General features: G+C 41.7%; 1 protein-coding gene across 1 annotated transcript in view; it reads right to left on the reverse strand.

The window, feature by feature from the left end:
* LOC126174922 (cytosolic carboxypeptidase Nna1-like) overlaps positions 1-25,678 on the reverse strand; it is a 551,652-nt gene that overhangs the window by 271,379 nt on the left and 254,595 nt on the right. The window contains exons 11-12 of the mRNA XM_049921363.1: positions 25,099-25,261; positions 24,795-25,022 (exon numbers count right to left, since the gene is read on the reverse strand). Of these exons, the coding sequence (XP_049777320.1) occupies positions 24,795-25,022; positions 25,099-25,261 (391 nt within the window). The remainder of the gene's footprint in view (positions 1-24,794; positions 25,023-25,098; positions 25,262-25,678) is intronic.

The following is a 25,678-nucleotide window of genomic DNA, read 5'->3' on the forward strand; positions in this document are numbered from 1 at the left end:
AAACTTACTGCTTCATATTCATGAACCTTGTCTGCTTCGTTCATGTTTATTAATTCATCACCATCAATGATCTGTCTCTTGGCCAACATATCTTGTATTGTGATAAATATCTCATTGCCAATTGCAAATGAATTAGCAGAGATCGTGCTGGGTGGTGTGTTTGTTAGAAGATTTAAATAAAAGCAGCTTTTTGGCATATTTGATGCCGTTCAGTGATTTTGTCTCTTGACTGTTCATTCAACTCCTCTACCTCTGATGTACACTATGTGTATCTGGACACCTGGCTGAAAATGGCTTACAAGTTCGTGGCACCCTCCATTGGTAATGCTAGAATTCAGTATAGTGTTGGCCCACCCTTAACCTTGGTGACAGCTTCCACTCTCACAGGCATCCCTTCAGTCAGGTGCTGGAAGGTTTCTTGGGGAATGGCAGCCCATTCCTGACAAAGTGCTGCACTGAGGAGAGGTATCAATGTTGGTCAGTGAGGCCTGGCATGAAGCCAGCACTCCAAAACATCCCAAAGGTGTTCTATAGGATTCAGGTCAGGACTCTGTGCAGACCAGTCCATTACAGGGATGTTATTGTCATGTAACCACTCCGCCCTAGGCCGTGCATTATGAACAGGTCCTTGATTGCATTGAAAGATGCAATAGCCATCCCCGAATTGCTCTTCAACAATGGGAAGCAAGAAGGTGCTTAAAACATCAAGTAGGCCTCTGCTGTGATAGTGTCACACAAAAAAACGAGGGGTGCAAGCCCCCTCCATGAAAAACTAGACCACAACATAACATCATCGCCTCCAAATTTTACTGTTGGCACTACCCAGGCTGGCAGATGGCGTTCACTGGGCATTCACCACACCAACACCCTGCCATCGGATCGCCACATTGTGTCCCGTGATTCATCACTCCACACAACGTTTTTCCACAGTTCAGTCATCCAATGTTTATGCTCCTTACACCAAGCGAGGCATTATTTGGCATTTACTGGCATTATGTGTGGCTTATGAGCAGCCACTCAACCATGAAATCCAACCTTTCTCACCTCCCGCCTAACTGTCATAGTACTTGCAGTGGATCCTGACGCAGTTTGGAATTCCTGTGTGATGGTCTGAACAGATGTCTGCCTATTACACATTATGACTCTCTTCAACTGTCGGTGGTCTCTGTCAGTCAACAGACGAGGTTGGCCTGTACACTTTTGTGCTGTACGTGTTCCATCATGTTTCCACTTCACTATCACATTGGAAACAGTGGGCCTACAGATGTTTAGGAGTGTGGAAATCTTGCATACAGATGTATGACAAAAGTGACACCCAGTCACCTGACCACATTCAAAGTCTGCGAGTTTTGTGGAGCACCCCATTCTGCTCTCTCACAATGTCTAATGACTACTGAGGTCGTTGATATGGAGTACCTGGCAGTAAGTGTCAGCACAATGCACCTAATATGAGAAACGTATGTTTTTGGGGCTGTCTGGATACTTCTGATCACATAGTGTGTCTTCTTTTGGCTGCACTTCTGTAGACACACTTGGGTCATCCATTTCACTATATTCTGTGAACATGCACGGCACTAACGACGTGTTGTGAGCAACAAATGTTGAAGACAAATGCAAACTAGTGGTTTAGGAGCTAGGTCACCACTGTTTGTTTGACCAAGGCAATAAATGTTCTAAATACAAAAATGACTGTCCATGCAAACTCTGTGTATTGTGAAATATAAAAAATATCGCTGTAGCCAAATAAATACACAGAGTTCACACGGGATGTCTGTGAGGATAACCTGCTTTCTGTTTGACCAAGCCTACACAATTTAACCTTCTTAATAATTTCACACAAAATTAATTGTTTGTTGATACTCTGTAAAATAAAATGGAAAAATGTCAGACTATTCTGATTAAAAAAAAGCAAAAACACAGAAAGATCCCGAACACAGTGCCTCCAGCATGGTAGCTGTAGACCTTAACCAGTGCACCACACTCACTTGGTTGGAACATGGCTATTGTTATGCGTATTACAGCATGCAGTGAACTTCAAAATCAATTGTCTCAAAAATAAAGGCCCACTGCTAAAGGAGCAGATAGCCTGATACTCAGAGCATGTCCCTCTACAACATATCCAAGATCCATCAAAATCTGTTATTTACATTTCTGATGGTCCCCTTGTCAGTCAATATAGTTAGGAGATATTAAGTGTATATACTGTCAGAGACACTGTACACCAGTCAGTACACACAAAATGGAAGAAGATCTAGCAGTCATATTTGATAAATTAAAGGAACTGTCAAATAGTATTAAAACATGAAGTGAGTAATCAAAATCCACCAAAAACGAGTTTTCCAATAATATTAAAATTCAAGGAGAAACACAAAGCAAGGAGCTAAGAAACTTAAATACAAATTTTGTAAACTTAAAAACACAAAGGGAGGGAATAGGTACTAAAGTAAATAAAATCTCGGATATAGTGGAGACCTTATTAAATTTACCTAAGAAATTACAGCTTAAGATAGAGAAATAGAGCAGTTTAGTACAAAACAAAGTTAATTAACAGTTTAAAGAGATAACCGTGAAAATGAAACAAATAGAAGAACCTACAAGCCAGGAATTCTATGATATACATACCCAAATCTCAGAGATGTGAGATTGGATTGAGGCAGCATAACAAAGTAAGAATTTAGTGAAGTACGCAGTAGCCCAAATACATAGACTAGTTTGGAGGAGAACCTACAGGGATTAGTTGAACCATAAGTGCAAAGGAATGTTGGGTCTGCTAGTGTTATCACCAAATCTTTGGCCAATATTGTAGTACACCAGAAGGAATTTTGGAAGTTTACACCAGATGGTCCTGTACAACCAGTTTTGCCTTTTCAAAACAATGGTGATGTTTTACAGAAGCTAAAACTTTAGCACAAACTTCAATGTGAGATGCATTTAATAGTTTCCAGAACAAAATTCTATCTTGAAATCACAGAAAATCCAAATCAATTCTGGTCATACACCAACAGCAAGACACAATCAATACCTTCTCACTGCATGTTAGCAATGTAATCATACCAGTGTCCGTGCCACTAAAGCACTTTAACTACATATGGTTTCCCAAAATTTCTTCACCGGAGAAGATGAAGTAAATATTCCTGAATTTGAATCAAGAACTGTTGCCAAGATGAGAAATTTAGAAGTACATAACCTCAGTGTAGCAACACTTACTAAATGTAAGCCCCTAGTCCAGCACGTATACCAATTAGATTCCTTTCAGGGTATGCTGATAGAATAGCTTTGTACTTAACAATCAGATATGGCCACTTGCTTGAGGAAATATTGGTACCTAAAGACTGGAAAATTACTTAGGTCAACCCAGTTATCAAGAAAGAAAATATGAGTATTCTGACGAATTACAGAGCCCCTATCACTGACGCCAATTTGCAGTATGATTTTGGAACATGTATTGTGTTTCAACATTGTTAATTACTTTGAAGAAAACAATATGCTGACACAAAATCAACACAGATGCAGAAAAATATCATTCTTGTAGAACACATCTAAAACTTTATTCTCACAAAGTAATGTGTACTATCAACAGGGGTCTCAAATTGATTCCACATCTCTACATTTCCTAAAGGCTTTTGACACCATTCCCTGCAAGGTGCGTGAGACATGGCAGTGGGCTGTCATAACAATGTGCACACTGAGGCTGATAATTAAACAATTTAAACACTTAAGCATAATAATTAAAAAAAGTAATTAGCTCAAAATCTTGTTCACTTATGTGGTATTTTACTACACTAAGAATGATGAAAACACCATAGTGGTTGGAGTATATATACTGGAGATTCTTGAGTTCTAATTCAGCAACCCTATAAGAATTTACTTACATGATGGAATGAGTGCAAGGTGACCACGCGTTCAGGGGAAAATGCTGCTGGCAGTCCCCAATATTGCCAGTCAACATGGTGTATGAAACCAGTGGAGTGTAGAAAGGGTAGATGCAAGTGGAGTTCATGCATGGTAAACTTAAAATCATGGACAGAAAGAATCAGGAGAATGGGGTGGTGCACCATTTTAAGGAAACAGCTTGGCAGATGTTTACCAAGTGTCCTGCCATCATGACTGCACACCGGGGTTTGTATTGTACACGTACTGAGGTCTGAGTAAAGTCACACAGGCCATGAACTTTATGACAATTTTTCAAGTATATTTCCGCTGGTGACAAATTGTTGAGGCTTAGTCACAAATAGTTAAAGAGTAAAGCCTTTGGCAGGTTCAATAAGTCACTCCCAATTGTGAAGGTAGATTGAGCATAGCATACTGGCAAACTGTTAACTATTCAAGTGTTGTGATTTTATCATTGCTGATGACCGCTTGCTTGCAACTCAAAATTTGTGGAATTTATTAGCTTGGAGGAAATCTTATTAACTATTTACAATTTCCAAACTATCCTGGTGAGGTGTGATAAGTCCTGTGTGGCAAACAGCATTAATTGCATCTCTCCAACACAGATAACCTGTGTTGTGGCATTTAGAAAACATAGATTCTTATGTGAGTGAAGTTTCACCTTTGTATTGCTGGTATGGGGACACTTGTGTTTGAGCCAGCTCTGCAAATTCTGATACATGCCAGCTTCAATTTTGATTTGATGTAGTTATGAATTTACAGCCACTTTCTGTCAAGACACTTAGCTCCACAATATAGTTCACTTCTATCTGAACTAGTTTCTCTTCACCCATAGTTAAATTCAAATTCCCCAAGTGTGGTTGTGTTGAAAACTTAAGAGGGCAGAATTCACATTTTTTGAGTGCAGTATACTGATGAGCAAGTTTGTCAGGTGGAAGAAGTGCAGCTGGCCTGCTGTACTGTCACATGTGTCAGTACTAAAATTTTGCTCTGCATCCCTGTAAACTGCCACTTACTGTAACAGAGAATAATGCACAGCAGTACATTAATAATTAGGACTTTAAATTCTGCATCCTCTCACTGTCAGCTGATGTATTTTTGTTGACATCAGCACCAACACAATTCTCAGATTCATAGTAAAAATTAATCTAGCCATGAGAGGACACTAGAAATGCTGCAATATGGTGCATCAGCTGGGAGTAATTTGGAATAAAGCTGAGTAAACAGTAAAGGACTGTCAAACAACGGAAAATCCAGGATGGAATGTAACAATATTATGAAAAGGAAAGTTGTTACTCACCATATAGCGGAGACACTGAGTTGCAGCTAGGCACAACTAAAAGACTCTCACAATTAAAGCTTTCAGCCATTAAGGCCTTCGTCAACAATAGACAAAACACACACACACATACACACACACTCATGCAAACACAACTCACACACACAAGACTGAAGTATCTGGCAGCTGAAGTCACACTGTGAGCAGCAGCACCAGTGCATGATGGGAGTGCGACTGGGTTGCTGGGTTGAGGTAAGGAGGAGGCTGGGGGGAGGCGGGGGGGGGGGGGGGGGTAGGTGTAATTTGGTGGGAGTGGTGAACAGTGAAATGCTGCAGGTTAGACAGGGCGGCAGAGGAGAGGTGGGGAGGAGGGGGACAGGAGTAGCAGTAAAGGAGAGAAATAAAAAGACTGGGTGTGATGGTAGAATAATGGCTATGGAGTGCTGGAATGGGAACAGGGAAAGGACTGGATGGGTGAGGACAGTGACTAACGAAGGCTGAGGTCAGGAGGGTTACGGGAACATAGGATGTATTGCAGGGAAAGTTCCCACCTGTGCAATTCAGAAAAGCAGGTGTTGGTGGGAAGGATCCATATGCCACAGGCTGTGAAGCAGTCATTGAAATGAAGGATATCATGTGTGGCAGCATGTTCAGCAACAAGTTGGTCCACTTGTTTCTTGGCCACAGTTTGTTTGTGGCGATTCATGCAGACAGACAGCTTGTTGGTTGTCACCCCCTACACAGAATGCAGCCAATGGTTGCAGCTTAGCTTGTTGGTCACATGACTGGTTTCACAGGTATCCCTGCCTTTGATGAGATAGGTGATGTTAGTGATTGGACTGGAGTAGGTGGTGGTGGGTGGATGTATGGGACAGGTCTCCCAGCTAGGTCTGTTACAGGGGTGTGAGCCATGAAGTAAGGGATTGGGAGCAGAAGTTATGTAAGGATGGATGAGTATATTGTGTAGGTTTGGGGGATGACGGAATACCACTGTGGGAGGGGTGGGAAGGATAGTGGGCACGACGTTTCTCACTTTAGGGCATGACAAGAGATAATAAAAATCCTGGCAGAGAATGTAATTCAGTTGCTGCAGTTCTGGACCTGCAACACAGTCATGAAACTTTCCTCCAGAAGCCTTAGCCCCACAGAAATATCAGTCCTTTCCAAAGACATCACCTTTGCCCCACTCCCACAAATCTGTGGTATGGCTGTGCACCTGCATAGCACCATCCCATGCCAAACTATTCATGGGCCATCTAGAGGAATCCTTCCTAAAAACCCAGAATCCTAAACCTCTCATCTGGTTCAGATTCACTGATGACATCTTTGCTATCTGGAGTGAGTGTGAGGAAACCCTATCCACAGGATTCAGATTCATTGTGACATCTTTGCTATCTGGATCAAGGGTGAAGAGACTCTATCCAAATTCCTCCAGAACCTCAACAACTTCTTACCCATTTCCTTCACTTGGTCCTACTCAAGCCAACAAGCCACCTTCCTAGATGTTGAACTCCACCTCAAAGATGGCTACATCAATACCTCTGTCCATATCAAACCTACCAACCACCAGCAATATCTCCATTTCGGCATCTGCCACCCATGACGTACCAAGAAGTCCCTTCCGTAAAGCCATGCCACCTGTGGTATTCACACCTGCAGTGACAAGCAGTCCCTCTCAAAATGTAATGAGAGTTTCACTGGAGTCTTCACTGACCATAATTATCCATCCAACCTTGTACAGAAACAAATCTCCCTGCCTTATCTTTCCAGTCCCCCAGCATCTCCCAAAGTCCCACCATCTGGCCACACAGGAGCAGTCCCCTTGTAACTCAGTACCATCCTGGACTGGAGCAATTGAATCACATTCCCTGCCAGGGTTTTGATTACATCTCATTGTGCTCTGAAATGAGAAATATCCTGACCAATACCTTTCCCAGCCCTCCCACATTGGTATTCCACTGTCCACTGAAACTACACAATATACTTGTCCATCCTTAGATAACACCTGCTTCCAATCCCTTACCCCATGGCTCATACCCCTGTAATAGTCCTAGATGCAAGACCTGTCCCATACATCCTCCCACCACCACCTACTCCAGTCTGGCCATTAACATCACTTATCCCATCAAAAGCAGGGATACCTGTGAAACCAGTCATATTGTCTACAAGCAAAACTGCAACCATTGTGCTGCATTCTATGTAGGCATGACAACCAACAAGCTGTCTGTCCACATGAATGGCCACCGTCAAACTGTGGCCAAGAAACAAATGGACCACCCTGTCACTGAACTCGCTGCCAATCACGATATCCTTCATTTCAATGACTGCTTCACAGCCTGTGGCATATAGATCCTTCCCACCAACACCAGCGTTTCTGAATTGCACAGGTGGGAACTTTCCTTGCTGTACATCCTACGTGCCCATAACCCTCCCAGCCTCAACCTTCATTAGTCACTGTCTTCACCCATCCAGCCCCTTCCCTGTTTCTTTTCCAGCACTACACAGTCATCATTCCATCATCACATCCAGTCTTTTTATTTCTCTCCTTATTCGCTATTGCCCCCCCCCCCCTCCCCACCTCTCCCCTATCCTCTGTCTAGCCTGCAGCACTTCACTGTCTGCCACCCCCACCACACTATCACTCCCCCTCCCTGCCCCAGCTTCCTCCTTACTCCCACCCAGTCACCACTCCCATCATGCACTGGTGCTGCACTCACTGTGTGGTTTCAGTTGCCTTAGACTGCAGCCATGTGTTGTGCTGCATGAGTGTGTGTGTGTGTGTGTGTGTGTGTGTGTGAGTGTGTGAAAGTTTTATTTGTGACAGTCTTTTTGTCAGGCCTATTTGCAATTCACCATCTTTGCTATATGGAGAGTAGCAACTTTCTTTTTTGTAATAATATTACAGTAAAGGACTGTTTTCGAATGGTGTGTCATGGTGCCAAAATTCATTACGGAAGGCTATGGAGTAATTAGTAATATGGCACATAGGTTTTGTCAGATATGCTCCAAGTTTAAGATAGGAATAAGCAACACTCAAGTAAAACAGCCATGTTGAAGACACATCCAGGTTTCAGCAACCTGCAAGTGTGTCTTAGCAGCCAAGGAGCAGCATCAACACACCACATCAGCATGGCAGTCAGCACAGCAGGAGTCTATGTGCCGACAGTTGCTACAACAGTCAAGTTCTCTCATATTCTTAACTAACGGTTGGGAACATTAATGCAAAATGTCATATCAAAGACCCAGCAGATACCCAGGTACTAGATGATCAACTAATTTCAGTGGATGTTATTAAGAAACAATTAATGACACAAATTTTTAGTCCAGATATGTACTCGACACAAGTAGTGTTTGATGAGGAGCAGAGAGTAGAATTTTCAATTATTGTAGAGTTAACACAAGTGAAAGTGGAACCATTAGAGATTAATTTGAGCAATTCCGTGATGACAGGCACTGGTGACAGTTAATGACAGATGATACGGAAAAGCCATTGGTCTGCAGGTGAATCTGCAGGGGGAAAATATTTTGCTGATTTCGCAAATTGCAATGCTAAGGGATCTCAAGATGGAACTCACTGAAAACATAGGTTAACTGGTGCAGAGTTAAGTGGAAAAAATAAATGACCATGTCCAAATTGGAATCAAGGAATCGAATGCCAATGTGGAAGCAGTAAATTCGCGTGGATTAAAAATGGAAGTAAAGCACTGGTGAACAGTTTACAAAATATAAGTTGCCTTTAGAACACTAAGTGGAAACACAATAAAAAGAGATTGTTACAAGGTATATTCTATTGCTGTTGTGATGTGCACTAATTGTAACAAATGCTCCATAGAATCAGTATCAAAAATCTTGTAAACATTGGAAGAGATTCAGACTGGTTATCATGTCTTCATGGCATTGTTAGAGTTAAGACAAATAGAGTATGAAACTAAATTTAATGATTACTTTCTTGTATCCCAGTCCAATAATTTTGACAGCCAGTCAGAAGGCATGGTCACAGATGATAGCTGCTAGGTAGCTCCCCTATAATCTCCAAGCACTGCTGTTGCCATTACATGTGGGTCATGCCCACCAAACTGGTCTGTTGATGCTCACAGTTGTCCTATAAAGTCAGCAGTGCAGGGGCTCAGACCACAGTCATGTTCTGACACTGCTCATGATCGTTTATCCATTCATCATCGGTCTGGTCGCTGATACTTGCTATGTTCTGGTATCTGATTTGGTTTTGCTCTCTGGTCTTGGCATATTGCCATGCACTGTGTGTTGTCAGTTGTCCCTGTTGTGTGTGCATTCTTGTATCAGTGATTCCCCATTGATATCATCAGGCCATCAGCCGGTGCGCATGGTCTCGCTCGATTCCAGTTACTAGAATTGGCGATGACGTAAAAAGGTAACAGTGCATTATGGACACTAAACTTGTAAAGCTCACAGAACAGCAACAGCAACAGCTGCTCCTGCAGCAGCAATTCAACAGCAGTTCCAACAGGAGTCCCAACAGCAAATGGACCTTCTGCATCTGGAAATTCAGCTTATATTAGAAAGATTACAGGTATAGGTTCACAATCCATGTAGCATGTTGTCACCTCCCAGACATTTTGAGTCCCACCCACCTACATTTCTGTCATTTTATGATACCAACAAGGATTGGGGCATGTATTTGCAGCAGCTGAAACAGCACTTCGCCACTTTTTGGGTTTCTGATGATACTCTCCAAGAGTTGCTCTTCCTTTCTTGGGCCTCCGGTGGATTGCATCGTCATTTCATCTGTCCAACCTGTCTTCCAAAACCTCATATACTGACTCCCTTATTTGTGATGTAGTGGTACAACTGGCTCCACATTCAGAACATCTGCAAGCTAGACAACCCTTTCTTGGATGACATACTGAAAATCATGCACTCTTTTGAGATCGTGCAGGCGGTAAATGAATGTCTTAAAGCCTACCCCCAGGTTGCAGCAGTTCAGCAACCACCATGGACACTGAATTCTTGCAAGCCTTCTTCCCGATGGCGGTGTTATGATTCCTCACTTTCGGACATGTCAATGATATCTCAGCAGCCAGTCCTGCCCTGTTGGCACACAGAGCATGGTCTAACTTCTTGTCCCGTCTGTTTTGTGAGGCACCAGCATGCAGACTGCCATGATTGCTGGGCACACTGCACTCATTGTGGAAAGGATGGACATCTCAAAACTGTCTGCTGTCAGGCATCAGGTCAATCAGACCAACTCCTAACTTGTGCGTGAACTTCAGGCCATCATTCCCCAGGGCAATCCTTGTGCCCCCAAGTTATTTACTGATCTCACTATCGTTCGTCAGGATGTTCATTTTCAAGTTGTCATGGGAGCGACGGTTTCCCTGGTCAGTCTCCTGATAAGCACTCATCTGGGTTACCCAGCACTGGCCCCACCCTCTCGCAAGTTGGCTGCATATGGTGATAGCTTTGCTCCCCTCAGAAGGCAATATCTTCAGCCTGGATACTTTCTTGCTGTTTGCGTTCTCCATCATGGATGAAGTTCAGGTCATCTTGGACACAGTGCACTTACAGGAACTTGATGATATTTGTGCCTCTTTCGCGGCTCTGTTTGAGCCTGGCTTGAGGTGTGCCAGTAATTTTGAGGCATATATTTCTTTACATCAAGATGCAGTGCCCCGTTTCTGTTGAGCATGTCCTCTTCCAGTCTCCTTACAGATGGTTGTTAAGTTCAGACTAGGTTGTCTTCACAATGCTAGGGTCATAGAACCAGTCAAAGCTAGTGCTTGGGCCACAGTCCTGTTCATGGTCCAGAAGCCATATGGCTCCCTCTGACTATGTGGAGATTTTAAGTCGACACTCAATGCCCAAGCTCTGGTGGAGATGTACCCCATACCACGTCAAGAGGACTTCCTCCCAAAGCCTGCTGTAGGTGAATGATTTTCTAAAATATGTCTGCTGATGCTTATTTAAAGATTCCACTAGATGAAGAATTGCAACACATTGTTTTCATCAATATACCTTTTGGCTTACACAAATACAAGTGTTTGTCTTTTTGGATTTCTCCTGCTCCAGTGATCTTCCAGTGATTCCTGGAACAGTTAACCATTTCCATCCAAGCTTTTACCAATTACCTTTATGATTTAATTGTTATGAGTACTATGCCCCAAGACCACCTGTGTAGCCTGCATTCCCTCTGTAGTACATCGTGTGATGCAGGGCTCAAATGCCATCTGCACAAATGCCAGTGGTTTCAGGAACAGGTGGGCTGCCTTGGCCACTTGCTCACCTAAGACAGGATCCAGCCCACTGATCATAATGTTTCCACTACTGACTCTCTATCATGTTCCCAAAAACTCCAGGAGTTACAGGCATTTTTGGGCAAAGTCCCTTCCACAGACAGCACACATTATGCATCCCCTCAACCAGTTGCAGAGTAAAGGCATTCCATTTCAGTGGTCGGCAGGCCATGAGCAGGCCTTCACACAGCTGAAATGTATGTTACGTTCTGCACCCTGCCTTAGCTCTTTTTCCCATCATGCCCCCTTGTTTTGACTGTGGACGCTTCTCCCTATGGCACTGGTGCAGTGCTAGCACACCATAATGATGATGGTACAGAGCAACTGATCGCCTATGGATCAAATACACTGATGCCTGCGCAACGCAATTACTCCCCGATCGAGAAAGAGACATTGGTGGTCATATGTGCTGCGAAGAAATTCCATGTGTACCTATTGTGGACCCGGTTTACCCTTGTTACAGACCATAAGCCATTAGTAGCACTCTTTGGGCCACACTCTTGGCTTCCAGAGTGGACAGCTCAGAGGCTCCAACATTGGGCTCTTTTTCTTAGCTCCTACAATTGCACCACCAAGTACAAGTCTACTGCACAACATGCAAACACACATACCCTCTCACATTCACTATCAGGACCAAGCCCAGCATTTGACCAACTGGAGATCTCCATTTTCACTTTGATGAGGAGTGACAACACACCTGGGATGGGTTTCCTATCACTGCTACTCACACTGCAGCGGACATGTGTTGCAATCCTATCTTTCAGCCTGTCATACACTATGTACTACAAGGATGGCCCACTTATTTTGCAAAGTGGATGATCTTCAGCTCCGAACCTGGGCTCACCTCTCTCATCAATTGTTTATCATCTCCAATGTGCTCCTGATGAATGTCGAGATAGGTAAGCACAGCGCTGTCATCCCAACTACCTTACGCACTCACATCTTGGAACTTCTCCATCACGGGCACTGGAATATGTCATGGATAAAAGTCCTTGCCAGGTGACATGTCTACTGACCAGGACTGAACAAGGACGTGGAGGATATGGTGCGCCACTGTTCTGCATGTGTTCAACATCAAGCTGCTCCACTTCAGTCTTTTGCGCCCTGGCCTACTCCCCATCGCCATTGGGATTGCAATCATCTCAACTTTGCTAGTTCCTTTGTTGGCACTATGTGGCTCACTGTCATAGACACTTATTCAAACTACCCCTAAGCAGTCAGCATGATGTCCACTATAACTACCACTATGCAGTCAGAATGACGTCCACTGTCACAGCTGCCATACTCAATGCCCTTTTGTAGAGTGTCACCACTGAGGGGCTGCCCCGCACCATCATAACTGGCAATGGACTCCAGTTCACAGCTACAGCCTTTGGACAGTTCTGCACCACCAATGGCATCAAACATCCTTATAGCCCTACGTTTCATCCCTCCTCCAATGGTGAAGTGACGCAGATGTGTGCACATTTAAAAAAGAAATGTTGAAGGCCGTGGGTGCATCTACCATAACAGCGGAAATCATGATGTTCCTGAGTGCCCATAGGCCCACTCCTATCCATGCCCACTGCCCAGCAGAACTCCTCTATGGTCAACAGTCTCATATCCTCCTCCAACTCCTGGCACCCCAATCCAAGGAACCCCAGACCCGACATGGTGGACAATACCTTCCAGGTTCAGCTGTTTGGGCATGTCGCTATCAATCAAAATCCTCACAGATGCCGGCTATAGTAGTGAACACTAATGATGGTGCAGCAACTTATGACGATTGGCACCCCAAGAGGTTTGAAGCACTGGCACATAAACCAACTTCGTTCCTGCCTCCAGCCTGCACCTCCAGCAGTGGATCACTCTTGAGTCCCCGACATCATATGTTCCTCTGCCTCACAGAGTACCATTTGTGTTCCAGTACATCATTGGCAGCTCCCGTGGGCATGGGTAAGGAGGTCGAGACATCACCACAGCTTCCATCTGCTCTGAGGATCATCCCCCACACTACAGTTCCCCAGCACAGTGCCCACATCCCTTCTATCAGCTGGCAGCCTCCACTCATGGGACATGACCTGTTCACCTTCTATAACATCGCCTAGGGCACTTCAGGCTCTATGTGCCCATTTTGGGAGGGAGGGATGTGGTATCCCAGCATGACAATTTTTACAACCCACCAGAAGGCATGGATGTAGATGACAGGAGCTAGGGAGCACCCCTATAATCTGCGAGTGCTGCTGTCACTGCCACAGTGCTATGCACAGGCCACACCCACTGCACCAGCTTATCAGCACTTAAATAAAGCTGGCAGCACAGGGGCTAAGACCACAGTCATGTTTCGACAGTGCTAGTGATTGTTTATCCATTCATCCTCTCTCTGGTCACTGATAGTTGCTACGTCTTGGTATCCAGTTTGATTTTGATCTGTGGTCTTGGTATTTTGCCTTGAGGTATGTGTTGTCAGTCATCCCTGTTGTGTGTGTCTGTGCTGTACTGGTGATTCCCCGTTGACACTATCAGCCCATCGGCTGGTGTGCCCCAGGCTTGCTTGATTCTGGTTACTAGAGAGTTAAGTAGCATTAGTAAAAACTTATGTTTAGAACAGAGTAATAATTTTAAGGGGCCTGTGAGAGATACAACTCAAGTGCTGATCACAGAGCAAACAGCGCATGAATCACTTCAAAGAGGACAGGTTGTGCATAATAAGACACTGAACTCATCAATGATTAAAAATGAACAAGCAATCTGCAAAAATGAACAAGTAATCTCCAAGATATAAAGATGGGGTGAACAGGCTTCATTGTGTGCTCTAGCACATGCAGCATTCTTTCGCTGTATGAAATTTAATTACTCCAATCTGCTTAGAAATGTGCATCCAAACTTGATCATACAGACATTCTTGGATCTGTTGCACATATCCTGATCAGAGAAAAAACAGATTTCTTTTGTGATAGGCTATTTACAAGACGACACTGTTAGATGGGTTAAAGAGGTGTCTAATACTTGTATTGATTTATCAAAGTGTAGTGACAAGTTTTTAAAAGAATATTGGTCTGAAGAGAGTCAAAGGGAGTTGTTGGTGGGTTTCTGGACTGATAACAAATATCAAGCAGATCATGGAACCTGAAGGAAACTTGTGAATTTTGGTGGAAGCAAATCAAATTTCTTGACTTGGGTATGGCTATCGAACTGTTAGCTGTGGGCAGAGAATAAATATTGCCATTAAAAATCTGTTGGGAATTGGTAGCTGCACCTAGGGACAATTATGCCCAGTGTTTGCGGTTCACAGAATGAGTGGAACATTTGCATGGTAGGGACAGCAGCCAGCAAAGTGTGTCATGATGGAGAGAAGAGGGGAGGCTGGTACAGCTTATGCATGACACTGTTCGCTTGTGTAATGGATGTGATGAGTGACAGAATATTGTGCACAGTGGAGAAGAAATGGAACATGGCAATCAGACTCTTCATGATGACACATTAAACTAGACAATGTCTCAGCGAGGGACTGGCTGGAGGCATAGAGGTCTGAGATCCCATCACCTAATGAAAATCCAGAGCAGAATGGATACGGAATTCATATGAACATATAACAGCCAGAGAGGCCACAAGTGACCTTGGAGGTGAGGTGCAGGTGCTGATGGGGGTATTAGTACCAGGGCTAGCACACCGTTGCATTTAGCAGGGATTGCGAGTAACTTGGGACAAGAAATGGGGAGAGGTGGCCTTGGACAGTGTTGTCACAAAACGAATGAAGGGAGCACATGAAATAGCAGAAGGCACAATCAGCAAATGTGGTATGCTAAGGACTCTAACATAATAAAGAGGTCTGGAGGTGGGGATGTGTTTCGAATCGTGACACTACTTGAAGAACAAACATCAAAGGCAGTGGAAACAGTAAACAATAGATATTCACTGAGACAGCAAGTGGGGGATCTGTGGTGTTAAAAATCAGATATTCAAAACAGCAGGAATGAATATAGTCACAAAGAACAAACCAGTGAATTTGTACAAGCAGCAAAAATATGTAGAGCAGGAGTGCTGAGAGAGGAAAGCGGCATTAAGTTTGTGTTCAAGGAAAATTCCAAATACGTACAACCATAAAGGTTATATAACAAGGAAATTGAGCTTTTGGACTCACAGGCTGAATGGGCTGAGGCCCAGAGCATGTGGGGACTGTTGCTTCATGACAGCCTGCTTAAAGGATTCCAACTGAACTGTTGCTTTGAGGCAGGATACTTAAACAATTCCAATGTTTGCTGGTAGGAACAGCAAAACCCAATTTTGATCAGTGAGCTATAATTAATGATCTGTTAGCAGAAGATGAGCCAGTTCACATTGCAGCTGATGTGGAACCTACTGTTGCCGTAAGTATAGGAGATCTGGAAAAAAAAAATTGTTAGTAGACAGCAGTTCTGAGATTTCAGCCATTGTGGAAGAGTATTTTGCAATTTTGCCAAATAAAAATTATATGGCTGTGTGGTCAGTATCCACTGTGAAAATGTTTGGGGATACTGGAAAGAAATCCAAAGCAATTCATCAAGAAGTGAAATTACCTGCAAAAATTGTGAATGTAGTGGTGGGTCACACATTTCAAATAATTCAAAAGCACATTGTGAATATGCTGGTTCGCATCAATGTGTATCACTGTGAGGTAAATTTTGAATTATGTTCTATGAAAATGTGTACTGAAGGAAAGGCAGCAGTGGTACTGTTCTTACAAGAAGCCAGTAAAGGCTGCCTTTGAACAGAAGACAAGGGCCAAATATAATTTAAAAAAGGAATACAAAATGTCAATTTATATGTCTTGAGAGTTTAAACAGCATGAGAACATGTATGTAGGCACTATTATAGCAATCTGAATCAGGAAACAGTGAATGTGTGAAAGATGAAGGAAGGACAACAGACAATATGTTGTCCTAATGCAAAAACATAGCGAGTGTCTCATTCTTTGAGACACTTACAGCATTGTAACTGTGTGCATCTCAGCTGTCTAGCATCATTCTTATTTTCTGGTTCTTAAGTCATCTGAAATCAAGTTTCTGTCTTTTGATTTTAGATGTGTGGGAGTTTTGCAACTTTTAAATAAATCTTTATTTAACAGCAAATGAAAGAAAAAGGATGATGACAGACAAGCTGGTGGTCTAAAGATTAATACTGAAATTAGTCAATTAAATTTACCATGAAGGACATAAAGAATGGAGGTTGCCTCAAAATGCTCAAGTACAGAATGATAAATCTGGCTAACCAGTGTATGAGTAGCATAAACAGAAGGCATGAACATATGAATAAGTCTGGGTATATATTTTAAAGTTACACAGTTGACAGTGTTGTGAATGCTGAAGTACAAGGCAAAGTTTTGATATAAGTGCGCAATGGATTTGTGAAAAAAACTGTGATTTATACTAGGCCAGCTGATATTAGATTAGGTAGCTGAACAAAAACCTGTGTGATTGGACTGTGATGCCTTGACTTCCAGAGTAATGAAAAACTTGCATGTTGGGAGAATTATACATTTAGGGTTAGAATATGTGTTCACGGAACCTGTGCTGCCATGTGTGCCAGTGAAAGAATATTTTAAGCTAAGTTAGAATATGTAAATGCATGTATATAGAGGTACAGGTGGTAAAGTCATATGCCACAAAAGGTGCAGCAATTAGGAGTATGACAGTAATTGATTTTCAGTAAAAATTTTCATAGAAATGCAGTATGTGAATCTCTTGATGGAAATAATGTGGGTGGTGTTACCTAAAAGCTTCCAATGTTTTCAAGATATAGGTAAAAGTGATTAAGGCTCAGGTCAACACATACATTTAGCTGTGGTATCTGTGTTAAGGTTGTTATGGCACTTGGTGAAGGGTTATGACAATAGGTGGTGGTCTGACACGATGGCATGACTGTATAGGACATTGGAATGCATACAGTTTATAAAGAGGGCCAACAAATATGGAAATATGGATTAGCGTAGACAATGGCAGTACAGTGGAAGTAGATGACATCACATCAACACAGTGACTGCCATTGTCCTTCCATATCCCCAGAGTATGGTAGACCTTAAGACAGAGAAACAGATTCCCTTCCCAATTATATCCACAGTGTAACATGGTGGTGCATGTTAGAAATAGAATCAAGGTGAACTGAGGAAATAAACACTGAAAAGTGTAGCGGCTAAGCAAAGCATATACATTGCAGAGTGAAACAACATTATCAAAAGGTCACGTATTACAATTAGATTTAAATGATAAGTCAAAATTTTCACAATAATAAATGTTTCATCTGAATGGAAAGTAATAACATCATACTTAATGGCAAAATAAAAACATAATATGTAGAAGTGGTGAAAGATCTGGAATTCATGGCAAAAAGATTTTAAATTCTAATATTAGTCAGAGAAAGAGTAGCAGAATGATACCCACCTAACACTCATAATTATCAAAAATTTACTTTATTGTAATACTTTAAAACTCATAAAAAAGTTAAAAACAATGGAGGCAGGGCAACACGTGGTCCTCTGCTGTGATCACACTGTGCATGCTTAATTTGGTCTTTAAATGAATTAAACAATTAAGTATAAAAATTAATAAAAGTAATTAGCTCAAAACATGTTAATTTATACAATATTTTATTACACTAAGAATGATAAAAACATAATAATGCTCAGAATATATATGATGCTATGTATGAGTTTTAATTCAGCAAGCCTATGAGAATTAACATAGGGGTCACTGGAGGGCGAAGAGGACAGATGCAACCAATGGACCCCCGTATTTCAAATCAGCCAACAGGGTCTGGAAAGGCTAAAAGCAGGTTTGGCTAGCTCTTGACTTTGGTTCCGTGAATGGGTCCATCAGTGGAGCCTGCTGGAGCCTGCTCAAAGGAAAAATAGTCCACTATTGTGGTGAACAGCTAAGAATTGCCAATATTTATAAAAGTAAAGTTTAAAGTTAGTCTCCATGTCAGCAAATAGTACAGAATGATGTAATTACAAGCAAAGTTCCTATCTGGTAAACTATAAGGTCTGACATCATGCCAAAAAAGAATCAGGAGAGTGGGGCAATGTCCCAATGTTAGGAAAATGTGGCCTGGCCATTGAACCAGACAGGTATGTGTCAAAGTGTCCTCTCATTGTCGTACAATAAGCTTTGCATTTGCACATACTGTGCTAGTAACATGGTGTAAATAAAGGTGCCCAGATCAAGACATTTACAATGATTTTTCAAGTATATGTCTGCTGGTGATTGTTGAGGCTTAGATGCAAGTAGTTAATGAGCAAAGCTTACAGAAAGTTCAGTGCATCACTCCCAAGTGTGAAGGTAGACTGATTTTAGTACAGTGGAAAACTGTTAACAACTCTAGTGTTGTGATATTGTTGGCATGGATGACTCTTTGGTTGTGGCTCAAAATTTGTGGGATTTATTGGATTTGAGAACATCTAATTAAATATTTTCAGCTCTCCAAACTATCCTGGGAAGATGTGATGAGCCCTGTGTGGCAATGACCATTAATTGCAATTGGAACTAGTATTAATCTAATCTAATCTAATCTCCTCAATACAGGTAATCTGTATTGTAGCATTTATAAAACATGCAAACAAGCCCGGGGAGCAGACAACATTCTGTTAGAACTACTGATAGCCTTGGGACAGCCAGACATGATAAAACTCTTCCATGTGCTGAACAAGATGTTTGATACAGGCAAAATACCCTCGCACTTCAAGAAGAATGTAATAATTCCAATTCCAAAGAAAGTAGGTGCTAACAGATTTGACAACTGCCAAACTATCAGTTTGGTAAGTCATGGTTGCAAAATTCTAAGACAAATTCTTTACAGAAGAATGGAAAAATTGGTAGAAGCTGACCTGGGAAAAATTAGTTTCAATTCTGGAAAAATGTAGGAACACTCGAGGCAATAGTGAACCTATGACTTCTCAAAGAAGTCAGGTTAAGGAAAGGAAAACCTATGTTTATAGCATTTGTAGACTTAGAAAAACTTTTGACAATGTTGACTGGAGTACTTTCTTTGAAATTTGGAAGGTAACAGGAGTAAAATACAGCAAACAGAAGGCTATTTACAACTTGTACAAAAACCAGATGACAGTTATAACAGTCAAGAGGCATGAAAGGGAAGTAGTAGTTGAGAAAGAAATGAGACAGGGTTGTAGCCTATCCCCGATGTTATTTAATCTAGATATTGAGCACATAGTAAAGAAAACAAATGAAAAATGTGGAGTAGAAGTTTAAGTCCAGGGAGAAGAAATAAAAACTTCAAGGTTTGCCAATGACATTTTAATTCTGTCATAGACAGCAAAGAACTTAGAAGAGCAGTTGAATGAGATGGACAGGATCTTGAACAACAACAATAACAATAACAAAGCAGAATATAAGATTATGTCAAACAAAAGCAAAACAAGGACAATGGAATGTAGGTGAATTAAATCATGTGATGCTGAGGGAATTAGATCAGAAAATGAGACACTTAACATAGTAGATGAGTTTTGCCATTTGGGCAACAAAATAACTGGTGATGGCCAAAGTAGAGAGGATATAAAATGTAGACTGCCAATGGAAAGAAAAGAATTTCAGAAGATGAGAAATTTGTTAACAGCAAATGTAGATTTAAATGTCAGGAAGTATTTTCTGAAAGTAATGTATTTGTATGGGGTGTATCCACATATGGAAAGAAGAGAATAAAAGCTTTAGAAATGTGGTACTACAGAAAAATGTTGAAGATTAGATGGGTAGATCTCATGACTACTCAGGAAGTACTGAATAGAACTGAAGAGCAAAGAGGTTTGTGGAATTGTGGCACAATCCGACTAGAAGAAGAGATTGATTGGTAGGACACATTAGGACACATTTTGCGACATCAAGGAATCACCAGTTTAGTACTGGAGGAAAGCGTGGGGGGGGGGGGGGGGGGTTAAAATCATAGAGGGAGACCAAGAAATGATTTCAGTAAGCAGATTCAGAAGGTTGCAGTAGTTATTCAGAGATGAACAGGCTTGTACATGGTAGAGTATCATGGAGAGCTGCATCAAACCAGTCTTTGGACTGAAGACCACAACAACAACACTCTTATGTTAGTGAATTTTTGTGTGTGGCCTTTGCACCACTGGCATCGGCACACTTATGTTTAAGACTGCTTTGATAATTCTGATAAGCCCCGGCTTTGATTTTGTTGAATGTACAACCGCTTATTGTGAGGACACTGGGCTCCAAAATATAGTTCCCTTTTAGAAGAATTAGTTTCTCTTCATTCATAGTTATATTCAAACTCACCAAGTGAGCTTGTGTTGAACACTTAAATATTCCGAATTCACATTTTTTGAGTGCAACATACTGATAGTTGCACTAGAGGGAAGGTCATGTAAGTTTGTCAGATGGATGAAGTACAGCTGGCCTGTAAGGATGGAGTAATGGCAAGTAGTTCAGTACCAAAACAGTGCTTTGAATCGCTGTGACTGCTATCTATTGTAACAGAGCATTATTTCCAACAGTACATAGTCAATTAGGGTTTGTCATTCTGTATTTTCACAGAGTCGGGCGATATATTTTAGTTGAATTTGACATTAACACAACTGTTAGATACACAGTAAAATTTAATCTGATCATGAGACGATACTGGAAATGTTGCATGTTTCTAACAAAATTGCATGGCTATGGAGTATCACCTCATTTGTGTGACTGGATTCATGATTTCCTGTCAGAAAGGTCACAGTTTGTAATAACTGACAGACAGTCATCAAGTAAAATAGAACTGATATCTGGTGTTCCCTAAGAAAGGGTTAAAGGCCTTCTGCTGTTTCTAATCCATATAAATGACTTAGGGCAGAATCTGAGCAGCCTTCTTAGAATGTTTGCACATGATGCTGTCATTTATCTTCTAGTTAAGTCATCAGAATATCAAAAGCAATTCTAGAATGATTTATACAAGATATCTGTATGGTTCAACAACAAGTGGCAATTCACCCTAAATAATAAAAAGTGTGAGGACATCTACATGAGTCCTAAAAGGAATCCATTAAATTTTGGTTACATGATAAATCACACAAATCTAAAAGTCAAATCAAACAATGAAAACTCCAGGATGGAATAATGACAATATTAAGAGAAGGATAGTTTGATAACTGCCATATAGAGGGGATGTTAAAAAGTTCACACAGCAGAGACTGCTCAACATGTGAGATTTAGGCCAAAAGACCTTCCTCTAAAGTAGACAACACACACAAATTCACACAAGCACAACTCTCACACACATGACCACTGTCTCTGGCCACTGAAGCCAGTCTGCAAACAACTGCATGTGAAATGAGAAGCAGTCTGGCTGGTGGGGGTAATGAGGAGGCTGGGGTGGAAAGAGGGAGGGGTAGCAGGGTTGGGCTGGGGAACAGTTAAGTGCTGCTTGTGGGAGCATACAGAGACATGGTGGTAACAGAAAGACAGTTAGGTGACATTTTTTCAAGAAATTTTTCTCTATGCACATTCCTTCAATACCTCAACAATGCTTCACCATTCCCCCTCAAACCAACAAGCTACCTTCCCTAATGTTGATCTCCACCCCAAAGATGGCTACATCAGTACTTCCATCCATTTCAAACCTACCAACCCCCAACAATACCTCCACTTAGAAAACTGACACCCCTTCCATAACAAGAAGTTCCTTCCATACAGCCTAGACACCCATGGCCATTGCAGCTGTAGTGATGAGCAGTGCTTCTCCAAATGTACCAAGGGTCTCACAGAGGCTGTCATGGACCAAAATTACCCTCCTTATCTTGTATAGAAACAGATCTCCCATGCCTTGTCTCTCCAGTCACCTACCACCTCCCACATTCCCACCATCCAGATATAAAGGAGAATTTCCTTGTGACTCAGTACCACCCAGGACTGTAGCAAATGAATCACATTTTCTGCCAGGGTTTTGACTGTCTCAGTCATGCCCTGAAATGAGAAATATCCTACCCACTATCCTTTGCATCCTTCCCCCAGCTGTATTCCACCACCTACCAAACCTACACAATATCTTTGTCTGCCCTATTCCACCCCTGCCTCCAACCTCTTCCCTCATGGCTTATAACTCTGCAACAGACCTAGATGCAAGACCTGTCCCACATGTCCACCCATCAATACCTATTCCAATCCACTCACAAACATCACTTACTCATCAAAGGCAGAGTTACCTGTGAAAGCAGCCATGCAATCTATAAACTAAACTGCAGCCTCTACGCTGCTTTCTACATGGTCATCACAGTCAACAAGCTATATGTCTGCATGAATAACCACTGACAAATTGTGGCCAAGAGACAGGTGGGCAACCTGTTACTGAACATTCCGCCCAATATGATGTGCTTCAGTTCATTGACTGCTTCATAGTCTGCACCAACTGGATCCTTACTACCAACAGCAGCTTTTCTTAATTGCACTGCTGGGAAATCTCTCAATGGAATATTCTGCATTCCCATGACCTCAACCATCACTAGTCCCTGGTCTACAACTATCTATCCTCTTCCCAGCTCACACTCCAGCACTACACAGCCTTCTATTCTACAAACATACACACTAGTCTCTCTTTCCCCTTTTCTCCTCCTCTACTTCTGTATTTTTTCCCTGGCCTCTTCTCTCCTTCCCCACTGCCCCCCTCCTCACAACCTCTCTACTGCACCTAGCTGCCCTACCCTGTCCCCACCATGTTCCTGCATGCTCCCACAAGCAACACTTTACCACCCTCACCCCTACCCTGCTATACCTGTCCCTCCCACCTCAGCCTCCTCCTTACCCCCTCAACCCAGAAGGTTTCTCTCATGATGCGCAGTTGCTTGGAGTCTGGTCTCAGTGGCCAGAGACAGTGGTCTTGTTTGTGCGAGTTGTGCTTTTGTGAATGTATGCATATTGTCTATTGGCTTAAAGCTCACATGTTTAGCAGTCTTTTTGGTGGGCCTGTCTGCAACTCAATGTCTCCTCTACATGAGTTTTTAATGTCGTGTGACGAGGGCCTCCAGTCGGGTAGACCGCCCGCCTGGTGCAAGTCTTTCGATTTGACGCCACTTCGGCCACTTGCACATTGATGGGGACAAAATGGTGATGATTAAGACAACACAACATCCAGTCGCTGGGCGGAGAAAGTCTCAGACCCAGCCGGGAATCAAACCCGGGCCCTTAGGATTGACAGTCTGTCGTGCTGACCGCTCAGCTACCAGGGGCAGACCTCTAAGTGGTGATTAGCAATCTATCCTTTTCATAATACTATCAAATCTAAGGCTCTCAATGCAAATAAATACACATGAATAACAATTATGAACAACTTAAATGGGAACAACCACATAGCTAAAGTGGTGGGCAAGTCCAACCAAATACTGCATTTTATTCGTAGAACACTTAGAAGATGCAACAAATGCACTAAACAGGCTCTGGTAAGGGACCCTTAGCAGACAGAAATGACAGAGAATAACAAAAAAGTTCAAAGAAGGGCAGCTAGTTTTTTATTATTGCTAAATAAGGGAGAGAGTGTCACAGATACAATATGTGATTTTGGGTGGCAAACATTGAAACAAAGGCCTTTTTCCCTGCGGCAACATCTTTTCACAAAATTTCAATCTCCAAACTTCTCCTCTGAATGCAACAATATTTTGTTGATATGCATATACATAGTCAGAGAATCTCGTAAATAAGCAATATCAGAGCTCATATGGAAAGATTTAAGGGTTCGTTTTTCCCATTTGCTGCTCAAAGTGAAATGGTATAGAAACACAATGAAAGTTGTTCAATGAAACCATTGCCAGGCACTTAAGTCTGTATTGCAGAGCAGTCATATAGATGTAGATGCAGATGTAGAGAGTAAACTATGACTGAGAAAATGATGGCAATAAAATCTCTTTATAGCATTTCTTCTGACATCATATAGTTCAATGAATAGTTTCCCCTGTTCGCTTTAGCTTGCTTTACCAATAGAACTGTCACTTTCCACAGTTAAAAATCTTTGCTGTATTCTTATATTGGTTACATTAAGTAAAATAATTTAGAAGCAGAAGAGGAAGAAAAAAAGAAAAACTGACAAAGAACTTGTTCAACTTCAGCATGTATGTAACGTGAACATAGAATCTGATACAACTGTCTTGTCAAAGAAATTCAGATATGAAGTTCTAGCATGAATAAAGAGAAATGTATGTCAGTGGAAGACACTTTACAGCAACGTGAGGTGAAACAAAATTATAAAACTGATTGAAATTAGTATGTTTTCTATGTCATTGTGAAATTACACAACAAAGTAAAACATATTCTGACAGTAAAACTGATTTCATGCACTGCTTTCTTTTTTACATTACCCAGTTTTTCACAATTTTACTTCATATACCACATGCAAACTAAATAACTCACCTTGCTTGGTTCCTGGTCACAAAAATCCAACAATGTCTCACAAAAGTAACGACCCATCTGTTCATAATCTTGACTGTGGAAGTGAGTATCAGTACGGCTTCCAAGAGTTGAACCACCAAATGATGCCTCCATTGTATAGCTATTAGTAACTCCCATCATCCACACAACTACACGACCTGTTCCTTCCTTTGACCTTTGAATACGAAACTTACAGTTCTCAAATGAGAACTGTTAAAATAGTTTTGTAAAGATATGAATGTACTGCAAGTAATATTGTCCTATGGAAAGATTTCTAAAATGTTACCTTATCAGCAGCATTCTTATGCAGCATCAGAGGGAACACTTGTTCTTGCAGCCTTCTGTCCCCAATGCGTCTGCTTTCACATCCATACATAAATACATTGTGCTTTCGTGAGTGTGCATGAAGATCACAGTACATTTCAATTCCACATTCCTCAATCAGTCTAGTAATGAAGAGAGGTAATTGCAAATTTTGTAATTCACTGTTACACTATGTAAGCAGAAAGCTCATGTTTCCTAATGACAAATAAATATGTTACTAGTTATGCGGTGTCTAGATAGTGTCATTGTTCCACAACTTTATACTCTGTTATAGAAAGACTGCTGCAGTTGCTGATATAGTCTTTTTTTTTAAAAAAATCAACATTCAGTTTTTGGGCTTCACATCCAGGTCATTTTCAAGTAGATATTGTGTTGTGGTGAAGCAACATCAAGAATATATCAGCAACTGAAGTGGCTTGTCATTAATTAAATAAATGTGTAATAAATGAAGGTGAAAACAACTGCCACAGCATTACATTCAAAGGAAACATTTTCTTATTTTCTTTGCTTGCAAATATTTTAAAAACAGCATCTAGATATCA

The sequence above is a fragment of the Schistocerca cancellata genome, chromosome 3 (assembly GCF_023864275.1).
Source record: "Schistocerca cancellata isolate TAMUIC-IGC-003103 chromosome 3, iqSchCanc2.1, whole genome shotgun sequence".
NCBI classification, from domain to species: Eukaryota; Metazoa; Arthropoda; class Insecta; order Orthoptera; family Acrididae; genus Schistocerca; species Schistocerca cancellata.